Raw genomic sequence first — 19,198 nt, 5'->3', positions numbered from 1 at the left:
GGGTATGTGAGAATCAAAACTCTCGGGAAAGAACAAGCACTCATTAATACAGGGTAAACTACAGCATCTTTTCATGCTAAATGCTTCTGACCAAAAAAAGAGTAAGCCCACATTATCCAACACCGCTGCTAGACTCCAAATGAGTCAGGTGGTATTTTTTTTTCTTAATGTCACAGGACAGCTATTAATACTTAGGAAGAAGTAATCAAAGTTACTAACGATCTCTACAGAATACTCTCTTCCCCGAACTTGGATAGGAAAAAATCCTGAATATAAACAGATATACAGAAAGAGAGGAGGATTATGTAAGTTATGACAAACTATTTTTGTGTAAGATCTTTGACTTTTCCATCTACTTTATTTCTCAGTCTTTCAAATATAATTACTACATGCTATCTATTAATCCACTGGTTTCATCATATTAAAAAAAAAAAAAATACTTTGCAGGATACCAAAATGGAACAATCTAAATTTAATTAAACAATATTTTTCAATACTAATGTATCCCTTGTCTTTCAAATGTTTTGGCTACTTGTGGATTTATTTTTAAATTGCAGTGCTTAGTACCACAGGATCGACCCAAAACCTCCAAGAAGTCAAAAGGCAGAGACTCCTGCTGACTGAAACGGATTTTAGATCACAGCCTAAAAAAAAAAGTCTAGAAAATATGTATCTTTTGGTATTTCTTTTAACTGACCACTTTTTTAAATAGCCTGTCTGAGAATGGAGAAGATGCTGGTTGAACTATCTTTTACAAGACAGATGGAAAACAGAAGAGTGCTACGCACCATTGTTTCACCCCAGCTTTACCTTACACGGCTTCTGCTCACTAGCATAAAGCAGGAGTAATGCAAGGGGGAAACACAACAAACATAATTCCACAAAAATCAAACTCAGAATTATTACAAAAGCCTGACCAAAAAAAAAACATTAGGTATTTCTGAAATTCATGCGGCATTTTCTCAGAACCCGTGACTTAAATTTGTCCTAAGAGAGAATTACTGCAGAACCACTGCATACAAATCAAAGATTATAAAACGGTAACTCTGCAAACAAGTAATGCCTATTTTACCCAACAGCTAGCTCAGTGCCTGCAGAAATGGAGCAAATACGCATAATATTCTATCTTCAGCTAAAGACAACTGTACAGCAACCATGTATATATATAAAATCAAGACTGTAAACTCCTTCAGACAGATTACTATACATATTAGACACTGCCTTGTATGATGTTGTGTTGTGAAATCATGTATTATTCTAGTATAAATAATCTACACTATTTGTTACACAAACAGAAATTCTCATTTATATGCTGCTTAGTTCTCTCAATTTTACAGTTCAAGGAATTTTGGAAATGTTTTCATTCTGCGTGTCAGCCTTTATTTCCTCAGAGCAGCGATCTTGTCTTACTAATGGACAGAAAGCCTGAAACTTTAACAGCAAAGACACTGTGTAAATCTCAATAGTATCTAGTTAAAAAAAAAAAAAAACAAAAAACACCCAAAGCACACTCACACATACCCCTTTACTCTCCCTAAACTCATCCTCCTTTATCAGCTCAGGCCCTGCCAAGCAAAACAAAGAGAAATCTTCACCTGTGTAGTACCACTGGCTTCTCTACAGGGTGCCCCAGAAGGTCTTGAATACTGTCCCACTGTAAATATATCAAAGACTTTGTGTTAAAATGAGCCAGAGGAAAATCTTTTTCATCTAAGAGTCTCACGCACATCTTTGTCTGTGACATGCTCACTTACAGAGTAATACAGGAGGTTGTACTTACAGAAGTATTTTGTGATTGGAGCCATACTCAGTAATGGAAACTTATCAAGGCTAGGAGATTCTCTGAGATTAATTCTCATTTTCTGTCTCAGAATTGCTTTAACTCAGAAACGAATATAATTTCTGCGGTCCTATGCAGAAAACGTATGTGGGAAGTCTTGCAGCATTTCAAGGACACCTTACAAAATTTTCCAGCTATGGGAAAGCTTAGCAAAAATATCCTCTTACATACCTTTGTAGAGGGAAAGACAGCATCACTGCTTCCCCTCACAATGGCCTTGGCTTGATTAAGCAGGCAAGCAGGAAAGAGAAAAGCTACACTATTTAACGATTAAGAATTTACAGCATTTTTCACCACTGTAAAAGGACATAATTAAAAGCTGCAATTTCACAAGCAAGATTGAAATAAGCCAAAGCACTGAAGGACGAAGTAATTCAGTCAAAAAAGAAAGGAAAAAAAAAATCACAGTGTTTGAGCTGCTGGCTGCTTCCCCCCGCACCATAAAGTCTCCAAAATTCACCAGGACAAGTCCTAGTTTCCTAACCTCCACGCAGCCAGCGTGGGAGCTCTCTCATTCAGCTTTTAGCATGCAGATGGTGAGCAGCTTACGCTTAGGCATTAGCACTGCTGTTGTCTGAACGGGGGTAGATAACCGGGGCAGAGTCTGTAGAAACTGACTGAACCAAATCTTCAAAATATTCCACATCATCGTGGGAGAAATCTGAGCACTGCAACACCTGAGTTTGTCTCACTACTCCCTGAGCAGTCAGGAATGAATAGCACTGTCTCACTGCTTTCCTTTGGCTTCCTAGGAGCCAGGAGAACAGCACTGACCCTGGCTACACGTTAACTGAAAAGGCATCTCCAAATAAAACTTTCAAGAAATTTAACTTAACGCAACTCAAAATCATGTGGTGGCAACTGCCCTGCTGGGAATTTCATCCAGATGACATAAAGCTACAGTCTTCAAGAAGCCTCTGCAACGGAGGGATCTGCACTTGGCAGTGATGTTCTTGTGAGACCTGCCGCTGCCTGAAAAGTGTCCCATTATTTGGACCTTTCAGAAAAAAGTAGAAAGACATTGGACTTCTTGGTTAATTACTGCATGTCCTCAAGAACTATATTAAATAGAGAAGCTCCACGAAAATTCTGTTTAGAACTGTCTCTTACTGTTAACATTCAGCCACCACTACTACCACTTTCCCAAATACTTACTTTACTTTCTATTTCTACCTGCAGCTACCACGCCATACATGCAGTAATTTAGTTCACTAAGAGCATGCAATGATGAATGCCTTCAATCCTTAGCATAATAAAATGTCCGAACCACAGAATACACTCCTATTAAATTCTGTCTTAATATCTCTATTTTAAATCAACATGGAACAACGCTATTTTTTCTTCAAACCACACTGCAAGTCTGGCATAGATCCTTTAGGTGGTTAAACCACTCAGTCCTGCAAAGACTTACCTTGCTGTATGTTGTACATGTTTCAGTCTGTGAATCAGCGCTATCTACAAAAGAAAAAACAGAAAAACAACTGTAATTCGTGCTTCAGCAGAAAAGTTTCCTGTATAATCCTTTATTTGGGTAGTTCAGATAGACAGAGACGTACAAGCCTCAGATTGGTTCAGATGCAAATTTACTGGCATTTACTAGCAAACAAAATTGTCAACAGCATTGACTAAACATCAGCTGACTTGATTAAACAAAGCAGCCTATTTACAGCAACTTCCTATCCTACGTGTAAGAATGCTTGAGGTATAATCTTACATATAAGGATACTAGAGCAAAAGAAACTACATCTCTCTGCACTGAGTAAACCTGCCTAGCATAGACTTTCATCAAGATAGTAAGATATGCTACTCATGAAGTCCAAACTCTGCTATGCTTGGAAAGGAGGCTGGCAAGACTGACAGCTTGAGAGTCAGGGCTGAAATCGGAAGCTTAGGCGGCGGGGAGGGGAAGAGGGGGAAGCTGAGAGTTTGGGAATAACAGTCCCCAGCATCATTCCTACGGGAAAAGATAACCAACCACTCTGTTAAACAACAAAAAGCTGCAGATGTGGACAGCACTGTATTTGGGCTCACAATCTTCAAAATGAATTGTTTGCTGGCAGTTTCCAGCACTGTTTTACAGATACTCTGGGAACTTCTGCATACTGAAAGTGTCTTCTCTGAAGCAGTGGGAATTAAGCGGGACATTAGAAGCCAAACTTAGCATATGGTCTTTACTTTGATTGGAAGTTTCTCTCTATTTTCCTCCTGGTTAATGAACACAATCTTTCTAGGGTGAAAGAGTCCAGTGTCCGTGCAGCTTAATGCTGACCACTAGTTTATTGTCTGAAACTGAATTACAGAAAGGAATAAGCAGAATTGCATCACGCACTGCCATCAGACAGAAGAAGTTGGACTCTAAGTTTTGTTACATGTCCTGAACATAAGCTGCAGAACATAAAGGTCAATGAAAAGAAATCAGATACGTCCATCCATGGTGCTACTTGAGGTGAATAAAAATAATCAGAAATGAAAGCTTTTGAGCTATTGCAGAATAGCCTTAGGCGAAGGGATTTTAAAAGTGGGTAGACCTTCATGCTTATTCCGTTGGCTGAGCTATAAATCAATTTTCATGTAAGCATGTATACAGAGACATTCTTTTTCCTCATTTTTATTCATCCACATTGACATCCACAGGAGAACTACACTTTACGGAGGCAGCTGCTTTCACAGAAAATCACTCAAATTAAAGAGAGCATCCCTGGCCAAACCCTAGCAAGCATCCTGCTTTCCTGGTTACTTCAAGTACCTACCTTTCCAGGATACCTATTAACTCTTACACTGAAGAAGTCTACCTCGATCACAATAGTCTTCAATCAAACAGGGTTCCACATGCTTTGAGATCATGCACAGGCACAGAACTGGGTACATCTAAATACATTGCTGAATCAGAGCTACTAGATAACATGAGAAATTGGGAGCAGCATACAACACCATTCTCTGAGCTTGGAGATTTCTAGGTGGACAGCTACATGCATTCTACAGCATGTAGAGCCAAAGCACTCTGGATGCTTATCTCAATTACATCACTTAAGTATCTATAAGCCTTTTAAGAGTGAGAACAATGACAGCAGCACATCATTAAAGACTTTAGTAGTGGACTGGACCAGCTCAGACCAACATTGCCTTACAGATTTTGAGCCTCCAGGTACAAAGTAAAAAGCAGGTACCAAGCCTTCAGGTACAAAGCAGCGCAGCAGAACTACAGAAAATTAGCAATGTTGCAGCTGGAGATCCCTGTGGTCTAAGCAAATAATCGGGGTAGCATAACTAAAGTCAGAGAATTAGAGAACTCATGCTAAAGTATCTTTTCAGTTAAAAAAAAAAAAAAAACTCAACCCAAAAATGTCTCTTCTGCCCCAATGATCGTCACTACTAGCATCCTCTGATGACAAAGAGCGCATCCAAAATGAAAACTGCTCTCCCTTTGTGCATTTTGTGTTGCATGCCCCCTGAAACAGGATGATAGAAGAACCACTCACCTCGTTTAATGACTAGTGGAATCTTGAATTCACACCGATGGTAGCTAGAAAGTGCAAAACAAAGCTATTAGAACACAGAAGAGCCAATATAAACTACATAGTGCAAACTCAGAATTCCTAATAACCAGTTTGATGAAAAGCCACATGAATAATGACATGAAAATGAGAGTCTCAATGTTAATGGATTAAGGAGAAAGATTCTAATGTTTTGTTTTCCACATCAAAGAAGGCAGCAGCCTGGAAATGTTGCAACACCATTTTCTAAAGAATACAAGAGCTCCTTCAGCACAAATTACTCTGCTGGTACATTGAGTGAACGGATGAAAGTTCAGGTTAGAAACAATAGTATAGATTTCTCTCTCGTTCTTTAATACTAATGCCAACTGCCTGAAAACAGGTTCTCTTTATTTAGGCATCCAATCACTTATTCCTTAGACAAGTCACATTCTTCCACTGAAGAGTTTATCTTTAAAAAGTATTGAAAACACTTTGGTCAGAAGCATGAGCACAAACTACGTCACTAACTGAGATAGTGTCAGGAAAAAAACAGTAGCCCTCTATCATCAAATGGACACTCTTGCTAATGCCACGTTTGCTTCTATAGCAAAAGAGTTTGCAGATTATAGTTGGACCAAGAACTACCTTACTTCATTTACTGCTTCAAGACATATTTGACAATATAAAGGCATTTAAAAGTAAAAAGAAAACAAGAATAAAAAGTGTCAGTGATGATTCCTGAAACCTCCACTGGCTGTCAGATACATCAACGACACTTGGAAAAAACTACAAAACCTCTATAAAGGGAACATAACATTTCCTTTTTACGTGTTTTTAAATCAAGTAATAATAAAAAAAAAGATCAATTCTTTAGACTCACATGTTAAAGTTATAATGACCAGGATAATTTGTATGCAGGACAAATTTCTTCACCTTGTGAGTGTTTGCATCAAAGAGAATATCCTGTTGAAGAAAAAAAAATAGGAAGCAATTTGGAGAGAGGAAGGTGACTTTCCTCCAGTTAAGCTCAGCTTAGTTAGAATAGTGTATGTACATAGCAGTATGTATCCATCCAATAGGAACTGAACGTAACTATTAAAAGTAATACTTAAGAATGTGACTACTCCTAAATTAAAATAAATTTATAGTTCTTCCAGTATGCAACCACAGCTGCAATGTTTTATTTGCTAATGTTGGCTATTTTTCTGAGGACTGGTCTTTCTGCTTATGGATTTACACTAATGCAGACTAAAGCAAAATAGCCGTAATACTACATTCAGGAGGGATATGACTGTTGAGCTACATCTCATAACTCTAACTAGTATAACTATAACTCATAACTAGTATTACAGGACACTTATCTGACCTGTGAGACAGAAGCATGGATTTCAGAAATGAGAATTTATATTTCTATGCATCTAGCATGGCAAAGAGAGAAAGCCTAGGAGAATGCCGAAGTATGAACATAAGAAGCCCTCTATCCACTGGTAGAGATGACGAAACACTACCGATGGAATTCGGAAGTGCTAGAGACAAGTCAGCACTGTTTCTCACATTCGGAGATTCCTGAGGCAACATGAGTTACACAGCCTTTCATACCCACAGCTTTTGGCACTCAAAGGACTGCTGTGCAGCTAAATCAAAGCCTTGAATGCATTTGTTTATGGAAGCTTCCCACTCACCACTCCAAGTGTGAAATAATTGAAGAAGTAGTCATTGCACTTCGATGGCACCTGCTTATGGGGAGAGGGCGAATGGATTTTCATCTGCAAGAAACATGTTTTTCAGATGTATTTTACAATCCTCACAAAGATTAATGCATGAACAATACTACTACTGTCAAATTGCCATGGTTTCATTTCATACTACAGCTCTTGTTTTAAAAATGTAAGATCCTGTGCTTCACAACAGGACCGTTAGCTGCTTGCAGCAGTATAACACACTGGCTTTTTCTTGTTTAGTTATCTAAAGTAAAAGGTTTACTCACATGCCGCTACACAAAAATATTAGGAAAGGGTTGAAACATATGCTGACGTTACTTTACACGAAATATGATTGTTAGAATTAAAGCATACTGACTTGCTACAGCTTATTTGGATCCAGAAATGCTCCCGTTTTCATCAGTTTTTAAACAATGCAAATCGCAGCAGGTGCTTTTTGTTCGTGGTGGTTTTTCCTCTTTTTTTTTTTTTTAATAGGTTTGCATTAATTTAATTTGAAAAGATTTTTCTAAACCAAATCATACAATGGTTCATCCTGGTTTATTATATGTCAAATGAAGTGACTGTAATTTGGGATTTATGAAAGCAACCTCATTGGCCTTGCAAAAGCCAAGTCCTGTAGTTAAACTGAGACAGCACTGAACAGAGAGATAGTCCTAAGCCTGAATGGATTTCCCTACCTTATCTTCGGACTTGTAGAAGACTTTGTGTGGAGACCCCAAAGTGCTCAGCACATCCTGGCATGAATCACCAAAGTACACACAGCGCTCAAATACCCGCATCTTGGCATCGGCTAAAACACCTAGGCCACAACCTGAAAAACAAAAAACAACTTAACATTCTTATTTTGATCATCAGGAGATATATCAACAAACCTATAGCAGAAGTTTAACGTTTCTCTTTTTATCATAAACGAAACAGCTGCATTCTTTTGACAATACTGCCAAACCAACAGTTCAAAATAGTAAATACTTCTAACCAAAGTGTTGTACTTACTGACTATGGCACAGATCCCCATCTTAACAGCCAACTTTAGCAATGCTATCTTCATTTCTTTGCCCTTCATAAAAGTGTGACTTGTTTTCCTAGTCAATCTCAACTTGATCAGCTAGTTATTAGCAGTAAGTACCAAGAATTACTCCTATCCTTAAAAAAAAACCCTAACTTACTAGAGATGTATTTCCAAAGCTATAAAATGACACACAACCTAAGCATGCTCCCTGTAGCTAAAAGTAAAGCTCAAAAAATTGAATTCTTCATCCACATTAATTATATGAGACAAATCACATTCTTCTCTGGAGATTCCTATAGCTTATTAAATCAACAGTAAGTGGTTTCATGTGTAAACAATGTTTGTTAGACTGAATCTTACTGAAGTGCCATTACATAGATGAACAGCTGACATACACTACTAGATGTCAAGAAACAAAAAGGTATTACAGTTTGTGACTATTTGCTTTCTGGAATGTGGCATCTTCATTTTCTAGAGGGCATGCACACACACACACACACACACACGTTACTGCAAAAGAAAGGATGTGCTCTAAATGCACATTCATCTTCTCTCACTATGCGTGAGAGAAGCTCATGCAGCTATTTCCCAAATGAAATAATCAGAACAAAATCCCATTAAGACACCCTTGATTTTTTTTTAAGCAAGATTTACTTCAAATTAATATACTTGCAGAGAAACTAGTGCTAGAACATGTGTATAATATGTTCTGCAGAGGAGCTTCTGCAAACTTTAGCATGGCAGGAACCTCACATGCTAAGACTGCCTGCTTGCAAGTTCTTACCTGAAAGTTAATATAATTATTTTATTTATTGCCAACATTTCATTAAAACTGCAGATACGCATGTTAACTAAGTGTGACACTCTACCTTAGAGGTGTCCAATTTTTCAAAATCTACATTACTATGATGTTATAGCTTACTCCTTCCCTAGCACACATGGGTAAATGTTCCCTGTCCTAGGCAGCTCTCCATTATCTTCCTCTGAAAAGACAGAAGCAAAGTAACTTGAACACAACTGCTCCATTTTTGTTCACCATTTCGTATTCTTCATCTTAAATTTTGTACTTTTCCCCTTTTAACTTTTGCACACTTGAAAATTATTTCAAGTATTTCCTCCATATAGATAGTGCTAATAATCAGAATGGAAGCAGGGACTGCTAACGAAAATTATTTAAGAACAAGTATTTTTTTTTCTTAGTATTATCAACTCTCAAGTTACCATCACCAAATAAGGTTGCTTTGAAGGCAATATACCTTCCTCTAATAACTAAGGCCTGCTGGTCTCTGAAAGAACACACACGGACAAGTTACTTATCAACTTCTGCCACTTCCAGCACCAACTCCTACAGCAAATGAACACTGAACTGAGCTTAAAACGTGAAGCCTAAGGTTACAGCATTTATGTTCTTGATGGCATTGCCCTTTTAAAGTCTTCTAGAGCTTATCCCCAAAATACTGATATCATACAGGTTACAAGAATTTCGAAACACGCACGTGAACCCAAATTTTTTATTATCTCTAGCCTTTTTGTGTGACGTACTTGCATCTGCTTTGTTCTATATATGTTACACACACACATATATATACACCTGGAGATAAATTCCACTGCTGTGAACAGACTCTGAACCTAGAACTATTAAAAAAAAAAAAAAAAAACAAAAACAAAAAACACCCACAGGCTATGACCCTCAGGGACTTCTCCAGGCCTAGAGAAATGCCTCAGCAGACTCACTTATCCTCACAAGGGTGGGTTTTTTTTGTTTTGTTTTGTTTCTGATAACTCAAAATAAGGTACACACAAACCACAGAAATCACCCATAAGAGCATCATAAATATCCTCGCTTCACCAATACCTGCAGTGAGTAGGCGAAGCCGTAAACCTGAGGGTCCAGTTCCATCTCGCAGAACATCAACGTTCTCTGCATACACATTACCAAGAAAACAGCCGGGGGGCATCAACGGAGCCCTAAAACCAACCATTAAAAAAAAAAAAAAAAAAAAAAAAAGGCAAGCAGGACATTTACTATTAATGAAACAAGCAGCAAGTTTTAAAGACTCCAAGAAACTACAGAAAACATATCCAGCCTGTGGGTACCTGCTATGAAGATGTGTCATTTTGGACTGTTCTTACAGGAAAACGAAAGTTGCACAGTTTTAAAAAGGTGTCTATTCGTAGAACGAGATGCATCTCCCCAAAGCAGCAGAAAAGCCTTCCCCATGACCCTCTCACTGCACTTGGGAAGGTATTATGTAACCCAAACTGTGAACGCAGCTTGTGCAGGTATACCACAAACAGCTCCGCGGCTTTATCGGGCACTCTTCCTTTTTAATTGAATTAGAATATTTGAGATAATTACAGCAACAGCAAGAAAGGTATTTTCATTGAAGAGAACTGCTTTTTCGTGTGCCAGCTTATTTCCTTTAAAATTCACTTTTCCTATTCATGCAATTTCTCCTCTAAGTGAATGAAATGAAGAACTGAAGCTTTGAGCTCACATCCACCCATTCACCCCTACTTCTGTGGGGGTTTCATGTGACAACTATCAGTGCATTTACTAAAACCCACAATTTCATGGCACAAACATTTTTGGAAGTGCACTATTTCTAATTAGGAGACAATGCTTGGGTAAACAAGGCTGTTGGTCATTACAGTTTATCCCCTCCTCCTGAAAAATTAACACACCTGAGGATTACTGCTCCTGGCATTAAATCAATCATCTTCACATAAGCTACTACCTTATCAGCTTTGGTATTTCTAAGCTAAGAGTCTTTTCTTTGAGTAAGGAATCCTGAAAACAATGTCTTTAGAAACAGCAAAGCATCAGGCGTTGTGCAATAAATTACTGCTTAGAAGAAGGAAGAATAAAATACCATATCAAACATTAACAACACTCAAATACAACTATTCCATAGTATTAAGGCACAACGATTTTCTCAGAATAGTCAGTTCAATCAGGAAATATATATATGCAAAATATTGCGGAGTATGAATATTCCTTAAGACTGAAAATAAACTCTCTTGCTGTACAAAAATAATGTGTAAGACCTTTGGCAAGACCCTGCTATTGTATTCAAAGTACCGATACACCGCAAAATGACGACTTCCTACCACAAAGAGTTTGAACAGTCTAGGCAGAGATCATTAGAATAAAATAAAAATAGCTTAACTGTATCTCTTACTAGATTCTATTACCTTTCCTCCTTTACTTTACAAATTTATTTTCAGCTCAAACGAGTTAGTCTACTGCAGCTGAGTCAGGCTGATTTTATCACAACATACATCAAAATCATATTTAATTATAAGGTCTGAGGATAATGCCTACAGAACTTTGAAAGAGGTTAGTATCCAAAAGCATTCTGTACTGCCAAACATAAAAGACCCAAAGTGAACTATAAAACTAAATTTGTATATAAATATATGTAGCTTTTGAAAACCCCTACATAAGTGAAAAAAAAAATGTGTTGTCAATAACTAAAAACCATGACCAGCTGTACGTACTTGGTATCCTGCAGGCTGTTTCCGTTGTAGATGTACATACGTTTCACAGTTGCCCCATGCGGGATTTGCAGAGAAGCTAGACCATGGGCAAAGTTAGGCTGTGGATACAAAATCATTCTGGCTGCATCACACACTGGATCACACACATCACATCAAAGTATCACATCAGAAATACATATTCTGCTTACCAACACAGATATGTCTAGCCATAAGCAAAAGGGGTGGGGGAAGACTTCTACAAGGTGTTTATTTTGCATTACACTTCTGGATTCCTAAGTTGGAGTGCTGCCTACCAAAAGGTGGCACTAGTCTATTAGCTAGCCATGCGTGTACTAACACCTCAAGTTTTCTTTGTTTGAGCTCTGCAGACTAGCAACACAAGTTGACTAGATGTGAAAGTACTCATACTGGTATGCTGCAGTCACAGTTCTGAAAAACAGGCCACCTCAAAGGCAGAACTTCCTTTTTCTCTCCCACTGCCCTGATTTCAGCCTTTCAGAACTTCTGTTGGTTTGGAAAAAGCCTGGAAAATAAGTTTTCCACTCTCGTTATCACTTTCTTACATGTATTGTTTTGACTGCGATTTTAAGTGCTTCTCATCAAATAAAAGGAGTGCCAAAGAAGTCAGATTCTTTCTTGCAGCGTGATAAGAACCTGCTTCTCTTGGCTCTGAAGGCGACAGGACCTTTCGTCAACACCATCAACATACTTTGCTAGCTTTGGGTAGAAGAGGAACCAATTTTGCCACAAGCAACCCAACAAACGCAACATGTGCAAAGCATTGTCCTGATTTACCTTAGCTTGACCTCACGTAAGCTAAACATGAAAAAATATTCTTAGAAAAAGACTAACCCAGAAAATGACAGACTTCCGTTGCTGTAGGTGTTAAGAGAGGAACCTCCAATACTGATCAAATCTAGGGTTGCCCTAAATTTAATCTTCTTTATGAACCCATCCACAACACAAACACCTCTAACACATGCACAAATACAGGAGTCTGATTTTAGACTACTTTTAAAAACAGTTAGACCTTAGAACTGAAATTTTCTCCAGCTTCATGAAAGTGCCTAATATGTAATTTCTTAACAGAGAAAGTCTGAGCAGGATATTCTTGTCACCTGCAGTTTGTTACCAATTACATCAAAACCCAAAAGCTTTCTTCAGAGTTTTTTTTCATGTACGCAATACAGATTAGACTGCTTTGCTAATTAATTTTGCCTTCTCGTATGATTCTCTCTAAACAGAAAAGCTTTGACATCTTCAAATTTCGCTTAAGTATTCAGCCTTTCCTAAGTATCCTCTCTAGAAGGCCCCACAAATAGTCCTCTTCCCCATGGACTGTTTTGTACTACTCCGTTTTCTAAACTATGCTATTTCTATCCATTTAAAATGTTGTGGAGAATTTTGTCTTTCACTGTGGAAACATTTCTACTAATTTCATGTACATGACTTGATGAAAGACTTTCAGAATACAAATCAAATTTCTGTACTATTCTGGCAGCTATAAAGAACTGAATTATCTCTAAAGAACTGAATTATCTCTGAGAACAACAGTATGTCGCTCTCTAGGCATGCTTGTAATAAGCTTTTGCAACTACCTCCAAGTGTTTCCCTAGGAAGCAGGTACCAAAACAAGACACACCACTCTGCAATGGCTAAAATTGGCTCTAGAAATTTTATTTTAGCAGCTTTTCAATTGCTTAGTATAACAACTGGTTTTGTTAGCAACTCAGGCATTTCATTTGTAAAAATCATTGAACTCTTGCACAAAAAGCATCTACTCCCTGTTGGTACAGTGTTTTTATTTGGCTTAGTTTTAGGTTCCAACTTACCTTCTGACATTTCTGATTCTGATTCATCTCCATTACAGCTAATTAGTAGTTTTTTTTAAGATACATTTTGACATGTGAGAGAAGAGGTAACTTCTAAAACACTAGGCTACATCATAAGAACTACATTGGTTGTTTTCTCCTAGTTTTAGGTCTTTATATGCTCCTCTTATTACTAATACCATACTGCATGCATTTTTACATAAGTGTGGATAATACAGCAGAGAGTATTTCCATCCTCACACAGAAGAGGTTATACATATGCTTTTATTAGTATAAGGGGAAGTCACAGAAGACCTGATCTTGCTTCTACTGCAATTTCACATAGTGCAGTAATACTTTCAATTATTCAGTAACTCATCCAAACATTTGGTGAAAATGCAAACAGGCATTACAAATAAAGCTCATTTTATTTGGCTTTCCAAAAGCACTCATACTGAAGGACACTTAACGTGAAAACATATTTCATGAACTCTGTCCTATTTAGTTGTGTAATCACTTTGATGGGATGCAAAAATAACTGATAAAAGAACAGTCTTCCATTAGCTTGCTTAATATTTCTGTATTTGTATACAGAGAGCTCATATTTTAGGCACACCTTTCAGAAGCAAAATTGCTGCTCCCAGTTCACGATGCAAATAAAAACCTCTAAGCATTTGGCATCTGCTAAAAACAAAAACACTTTGGACTTTGAAATGCTTATGTAACACAAATAAGAGCACAACTGGGGAGTTAAATTCCTTCCAAATTACTAGTTTCTTTTGCTGGCAGGCGAGACACACTGTAGGTGATATTTTGCAAGTATCACAGAGCCAAAAAGACTATCTATTAACTAAGAATGATTCCTGACCTCGTACTTCGGAGTTTCAGTCCACGAGTCTAACTGAAAAGAAAACGACAGTCCTCTGAAATTGAGGTGAAAGAGTTGTTCAGCTGAATTATACACTGAAAAGGAAGAGAAAGGAAAAACAAAGTCACAAAAAAAAAAAAAAAACAGACAATGATTTCTCCATATGAGCTCTAACACTTTCATCGCTTCAATGGATTTGCCACATCTCAATATGAAAGAGGAATAGAATTACATGGGAAAATAAAAAGATTTGGTTTTTGTTTTGTTGATTTAATTTTATTTGTTGCAATAAAAACATAGCAATAACAGAAGCCTTAAACTCATCAAGATCAGGGGTGCCTACACAACCCTATAGGCATTAATATGTCCCTGAAGATACAATTACACGTGACACGATCAGTTATACCTCGGTATCACCAAAATAGCTAAAACAGCTGCCATTGCTACCAAACAGTTCTGTTCAGTGTTTCATAAAAACACTGCTATGATACTTACCAAAAAGTCTTTCAGTCTGCCGTGCCTACAGTGTTAACAAATTCACTATTTCAAACTAACGGGATGCCTGCTCCGGCGTAGGAGCTCACAGGTCGCTCCCTGCGCATGCTACCTCTTTCCCAAGCAGCGAGCTAGCTTGCATGCCCTGGATGCAACCGGCTGCTTTGCTGAGTGATACGCCACAAAAAGGGAAGGCCTCAGAAAGGCAGGTCCCAGGCTATTTTAATGATTACTTGAAACAGTATCACCAGAAACAAGCCAATTGGTCAGCCTTTACTAAGAACAGGGGCAAACTGAAACGCACAGGCTTCTCGCTGTCACCCTATGCCACAAGATGCCCCAATTTACTGCAATAAATTGTACAACATCAGCTGCGATCAGGAACACAGGGCGCCTCGGTCTTTATTCTAACAAGATAAAGCTTTGTGAGACTGCAGAATGCTTAACAGCAACTCCTTGAGCCTTGCATCCCAGACACAATTTTGGAATTGATGCTACCGAATTTCAACTTGTTACTGGGAGCTGCTGAGGGGAACAGAGTGTTCTTGTAACACAGAAGCAAGTTCATTTGCAAAACAGCAGAGGCAAAAATAAAACCCAAAAAAACACAATAAAGACACACTCAGGCAAGAGATGCTGCTTTCTTCTATTTTACCAGAAGAAATCTGTTCAGTATTTTCTACTGTTATTATTATTTTTTTTAATATAAATCTTTAAGTAAAAAAAAAATGCACTTTAGTGTTTATTAGAGAGTGCCTCTTAAATGCTCAGCTTCAGAAATGTGTCACAAGAAATCTGGACAATGCCAGACTGCCCAGTATAGAAGACTAATGAAGGGAGGGGAAAAAAAAATCAGTTAAAGAATATTAAAGCCTGCTTCCAAACTCCTTGCACCTTCACACAGGCAGTCTGTCTACTTATCACTTGTTAGAAGTGCATTTGATACCCTCGTACACAAACCTGCTCTGATTCACGGCTGAGAAATAAGCATTAAGCTTTCAGACACCACTTGCCTTCTTCGCAGAATGTGCTGCCTAAGAGCATTTTCCGGGCCTGTCACTCAAAGGAAAATGTGTGGGGAGAGAAGTGTTTTGATCTGCAGGAAAATTACACAAATCTCTCTCATGTGATAAATGATGATGTATCTTTTTTTCCAAAGCCCATAGCCAGCTGGAGAAGTGTTTTTCCCCTAGTCATGCCAAGTGTGATATCTGATTATACAAATTGCATCAGTTCTCATCCCCTGAAATGTTTGTTGATGTTTAGACCTAAAGGGCAAGGAACGTTTTCATCCCTAGGAAGTTCTCTCGCTTATCCCTCAAGACCGCACGTCACAACCACCGCCGTGAGCAGACACGACTGAACCACGCAGGCTTTGCGATTCACTGCACAGGTCCCCGCGGTATCATTCTCCCAAACACAGCGGACGGAGGCAGAAAGGTTACGTTCTCGCTGCTGAGCTCTGGGCGAGGTGGGACCCCGTGCCAGGAAGGGATAGTCTGCCTTGCAGGAGAGCAGCAGATGGGGACCAGCTGTGAGAGCAGGACGGGACAAAGCCACAGAGTGCAGCCAGCCTGCAGAAGAGCAGAGGCAGATCCAAAACTCAAGGCTAACTCATATCAAGTAAGAGACCTCTCTTGCACCCCAGAGGAGCTTGGGCAACCCTCCCTCCTCACCACGCAGGACGGCTTGCCTTGGGTATTTTACTAAGCTCTCTCAGCCAGTAGATCCAATTTTTCTGTTATAACAGTTGTTTTGTTCTTAATTTTATGTTCTAAGAAGGCATAATTTGAGAGACTGAGCACATAGCAGGCACCCACTTTAAAGAAAACAGGCTATAGAGAAAAAAGGACAGCTCTGCCCAGGGCTGTGACCAGCTCAGGGCCCAGCTGCAGCCTGACAGTCAGAGACAGTCCTCCCTATCAGACTTGGTAAGGGACATTCTGCAGCAAAAAATATATATATATATATATAAAATTGAGTGCAACAAGATTGTTAAAAGTTAACCTATCCTATGATTTCAGTTAAAACAAGAACTTCACGCTTAGCTGCACTGAGTTATCTTTTTCATTGGTAAGTAACTGTAGATGTTTTTTCTCCTATGTAACCTCAGCCCAATTCCATAGCCCTTATCCCCGCTGAACAGCACTCGGGCAAACAGCCACACTTACGGGGACTCAGGGCACGATTTCAACAGAACCACCGGCACGAGCAAGCACTCCCCAGCGTGAGGTCAGTTACAGACTCACGGAAGGGAGATGGAAAAGTGGGAGGGAACGTTGGCTTTGATGGAGCTACTGACCTCAAGAGCAACCAAGCTTCAACCATGGGGTTCAGCTCTACCACAGAGATGCGACCACGTTTCAGACCAACATTAGCTGGAATGTAATGAAGCTGGCTGCAAGTTCTCTGTTGACTCTTCTTCTTTAAACCACTGATTTGGCAAAACCAGAACTGCCTGCTGAAGGTCAAAGATAAACTGCCTCCAGCCTCTTGAAGTGGTTTGAAACTACAGTTTTATCCTGTCACAGGAAAGCTCTGCTATAATCACCTTGTTTTTTTTTAAGTGAAAGATGACATCTTGCTTTGCAACTCTAGTGAGTGTAGTCACTGAGATTAAATGACACACCTCCTCCCTCCTTTTAAGCTTACAGGGCTTGGGTTTTTTGCAGGGGGGAGGAAAAGATGAGCAGGTTTCAGGGGAGTGCCAGTGTGGAGAAGAGAGTCCTATTTTCATTCATGAAAGCTGGACCTTTGGGACTTCTATCACATCAAAGATGAGAAAAGTTTCGCTTCCCACCTTCCTTCCCTCTCTCAAATCAAATTTCTGTGTGACATGAAAACTTTGCCTTCATGTCTCACAAATGCTGAAAACTATTTTAGAACTGTTTTAGAAAACAGAGAAAAGAGTTACCAAAACCTTGCATTGCATGATACAGCTGAAACTCGATTTATAATCATTGAACTGCTTCATACAAAGCATTTATTTAGGCTAAGAAGGCCATTAATGGAAGATACTGAATTTCAGTGAGGAAACTGAATGAATACAATGCTCTAGTGAAATGGTAATACAGGCCAACAGCTTAACAGATGTGTTTCACATTTGCATGTTATCAGATGAAAAGTTATGAAAACTATCATCAGATGAAGCAAGCATGCAAGTTTACTTAACTGAATATGACAAGCACACAAGATCTGGCAAACTCCGCATGAGGGACACATGATACGTTTTATGTGCTTGCATACAATTTTATACAGTAATAAAACACGTTACTCCTATCATAACTAATGCTTACAGCTAGGTATGTATTTTTATCATTCATAATGTCACAATTTTGTGAGCACTTTCTCCCCTAGGTATTTGCAAATAAACCATAGTCACAGAACAACATAGAACTATAAAATGTCCGAGATACAGAACCACTTTTGCCCTACCTAAATTCTGCATAAGTTCCCATGTATCCTACTTCCATAACAACTACCTACAGACTTCAGTGTCCATCTAAGAGGAAAGGTTAAGATCATAACTGAAGCGAAACTTAAGGAGGATAATTCTGGTCCTTGGAGAATTATGGCTAGAAATCCTCCAACCTCAACTTATCTCAATCTGATCTTCAACTGCTACAGCAGGCTTTTAGGCCATATTACTTTTGCCACATGACCCTCCACAGTTAATAAATCCTGTTCTGTGAAGTGCAAGAGATCGCCTGCAGAGAACAGACACAAAGACGGGACATGCAATTGCCATCAATCATAAAGAAGGCCAGCCTATTTGGGATCAGCCTGCCTGCTGCAAACGGACCGAGTTACTGTAAAAATGAAGAGGAAAAGATGCTCTAAAACGAGTATCTTGTCTAGATGGAGTTATGTCAGTTTTGTGACTCCACTTCTTGAATGTTCCCAAGCAATTAAAGCATAAATACTCTCTTCTTGAAAGTTTCATGATTTGCTTAGTTTCATTGCCTGTCAAAACCCTGAAATAAACTGTTGTCACATATAAACAGGGAGCTTGAAGATTTCGTAACAGGAAAAATGCAAGTGGTGAACAGCCAAGTGGCTTCTGCAAGAGTCAGTGTGAGTTCAATCAGGTTAAACAAACCTGCCCCAGTTCTGGATGTGCTGCACTTAGGCTGGCTCCACACCTCCCCAGTGCTCCCAGTAACAGAAAGGAGGTTCAGGGACATGCAAGCCAGTTACACACATGCTTAGACCAGATCCTGTCCTAGCAGTGGTATAACCACATTCTCAGAGCATGGAGCCAAGCAGACTGTCCTGGCTGGCTCTGCATGGAGATCAGCTCAAATGTCTCTAGGTTCAGGGTATACTTAATTCCCAAGGGCACTTGAGACCAGACCGTGCATAACAATGTGTAAAAACAATAGCAACAACAACAAAGCTCAGGATTTTCTGGGCACTGGTGGTTCAAAACAGATCATTAATGGTATCTGAGCATACCATTCTGTGGTTCAATGAC

General features: G+C 38.9%; 1 protein-coding gene across 3 annotated transcripts in view; it reads right to left on the bottom strand.

Moving 5' to 3' along the window:
* Positions 1-19,198, bottom strand: part of PHAF1 (phagosome assembly factor 1) — a 35,855-nt gene that overhangs the window by 2,544 nt on the left and 14,113 nt on the right. For all 3 annotated transcript variants that reach the window (XM_062586359.1, XM_062586360.1, XM_062586361.1), the window contains exons 7-15: positions 14,230-14,324; positions 11,551-11,648; positions 9,905-10,017; positions 7,718-7,851; positions 6,999-7,082; positions 6,197-6,279; positions 5,320-5,363; positions 3,252-3,295; positions 1,596-1,654 (exon numbers count right to left, since the gene is read on the bottom strand). In XM_062586359.1, coding sequence (XP_062442343.1) covers positions 1,596-1,654; positions 3,252-3,295; positions 5,320-5,363; positions 6,197-6,279; positions 6,999-7,082; positions 7,718-7,851; positions 9,905-10,017; positions 11,551-11,648; positions 14,230-14,324 — 754 coding nt within the window. The remainder of the gene's footprint in view (positions 1-1,595; positions 1,655-3,251; positions 3,296-5,319; positions 5,364-6,196; positions 6,280-6,998; positions 7,083-7,717; positions 7,852-9,904; positions 10,018-11,550; positions 11,649-14,229; positions 14,325-19,198) is intronic.

The sequence above is a fragment of the Rhea pennata genome, chromosome 13 (assembly GCF_028389875.1).
Source record: "Rhea pennata isolate bPtePen1 chromosome 13, bPtePen1.pri, whole genome shotgun sequence".
In the NCBI taxonomy this organism is placed as follows: domain Eukaryota; kingdom Metazoa; phylum Chordata; class Aves; order Rheiformes; family Rheidae; genus Rhea; species Rhea pennata.
Note: the sequence above shows the minus strand (reverse complement) of the source record. Positions and strands in the feature narration are given on the sequence as shown.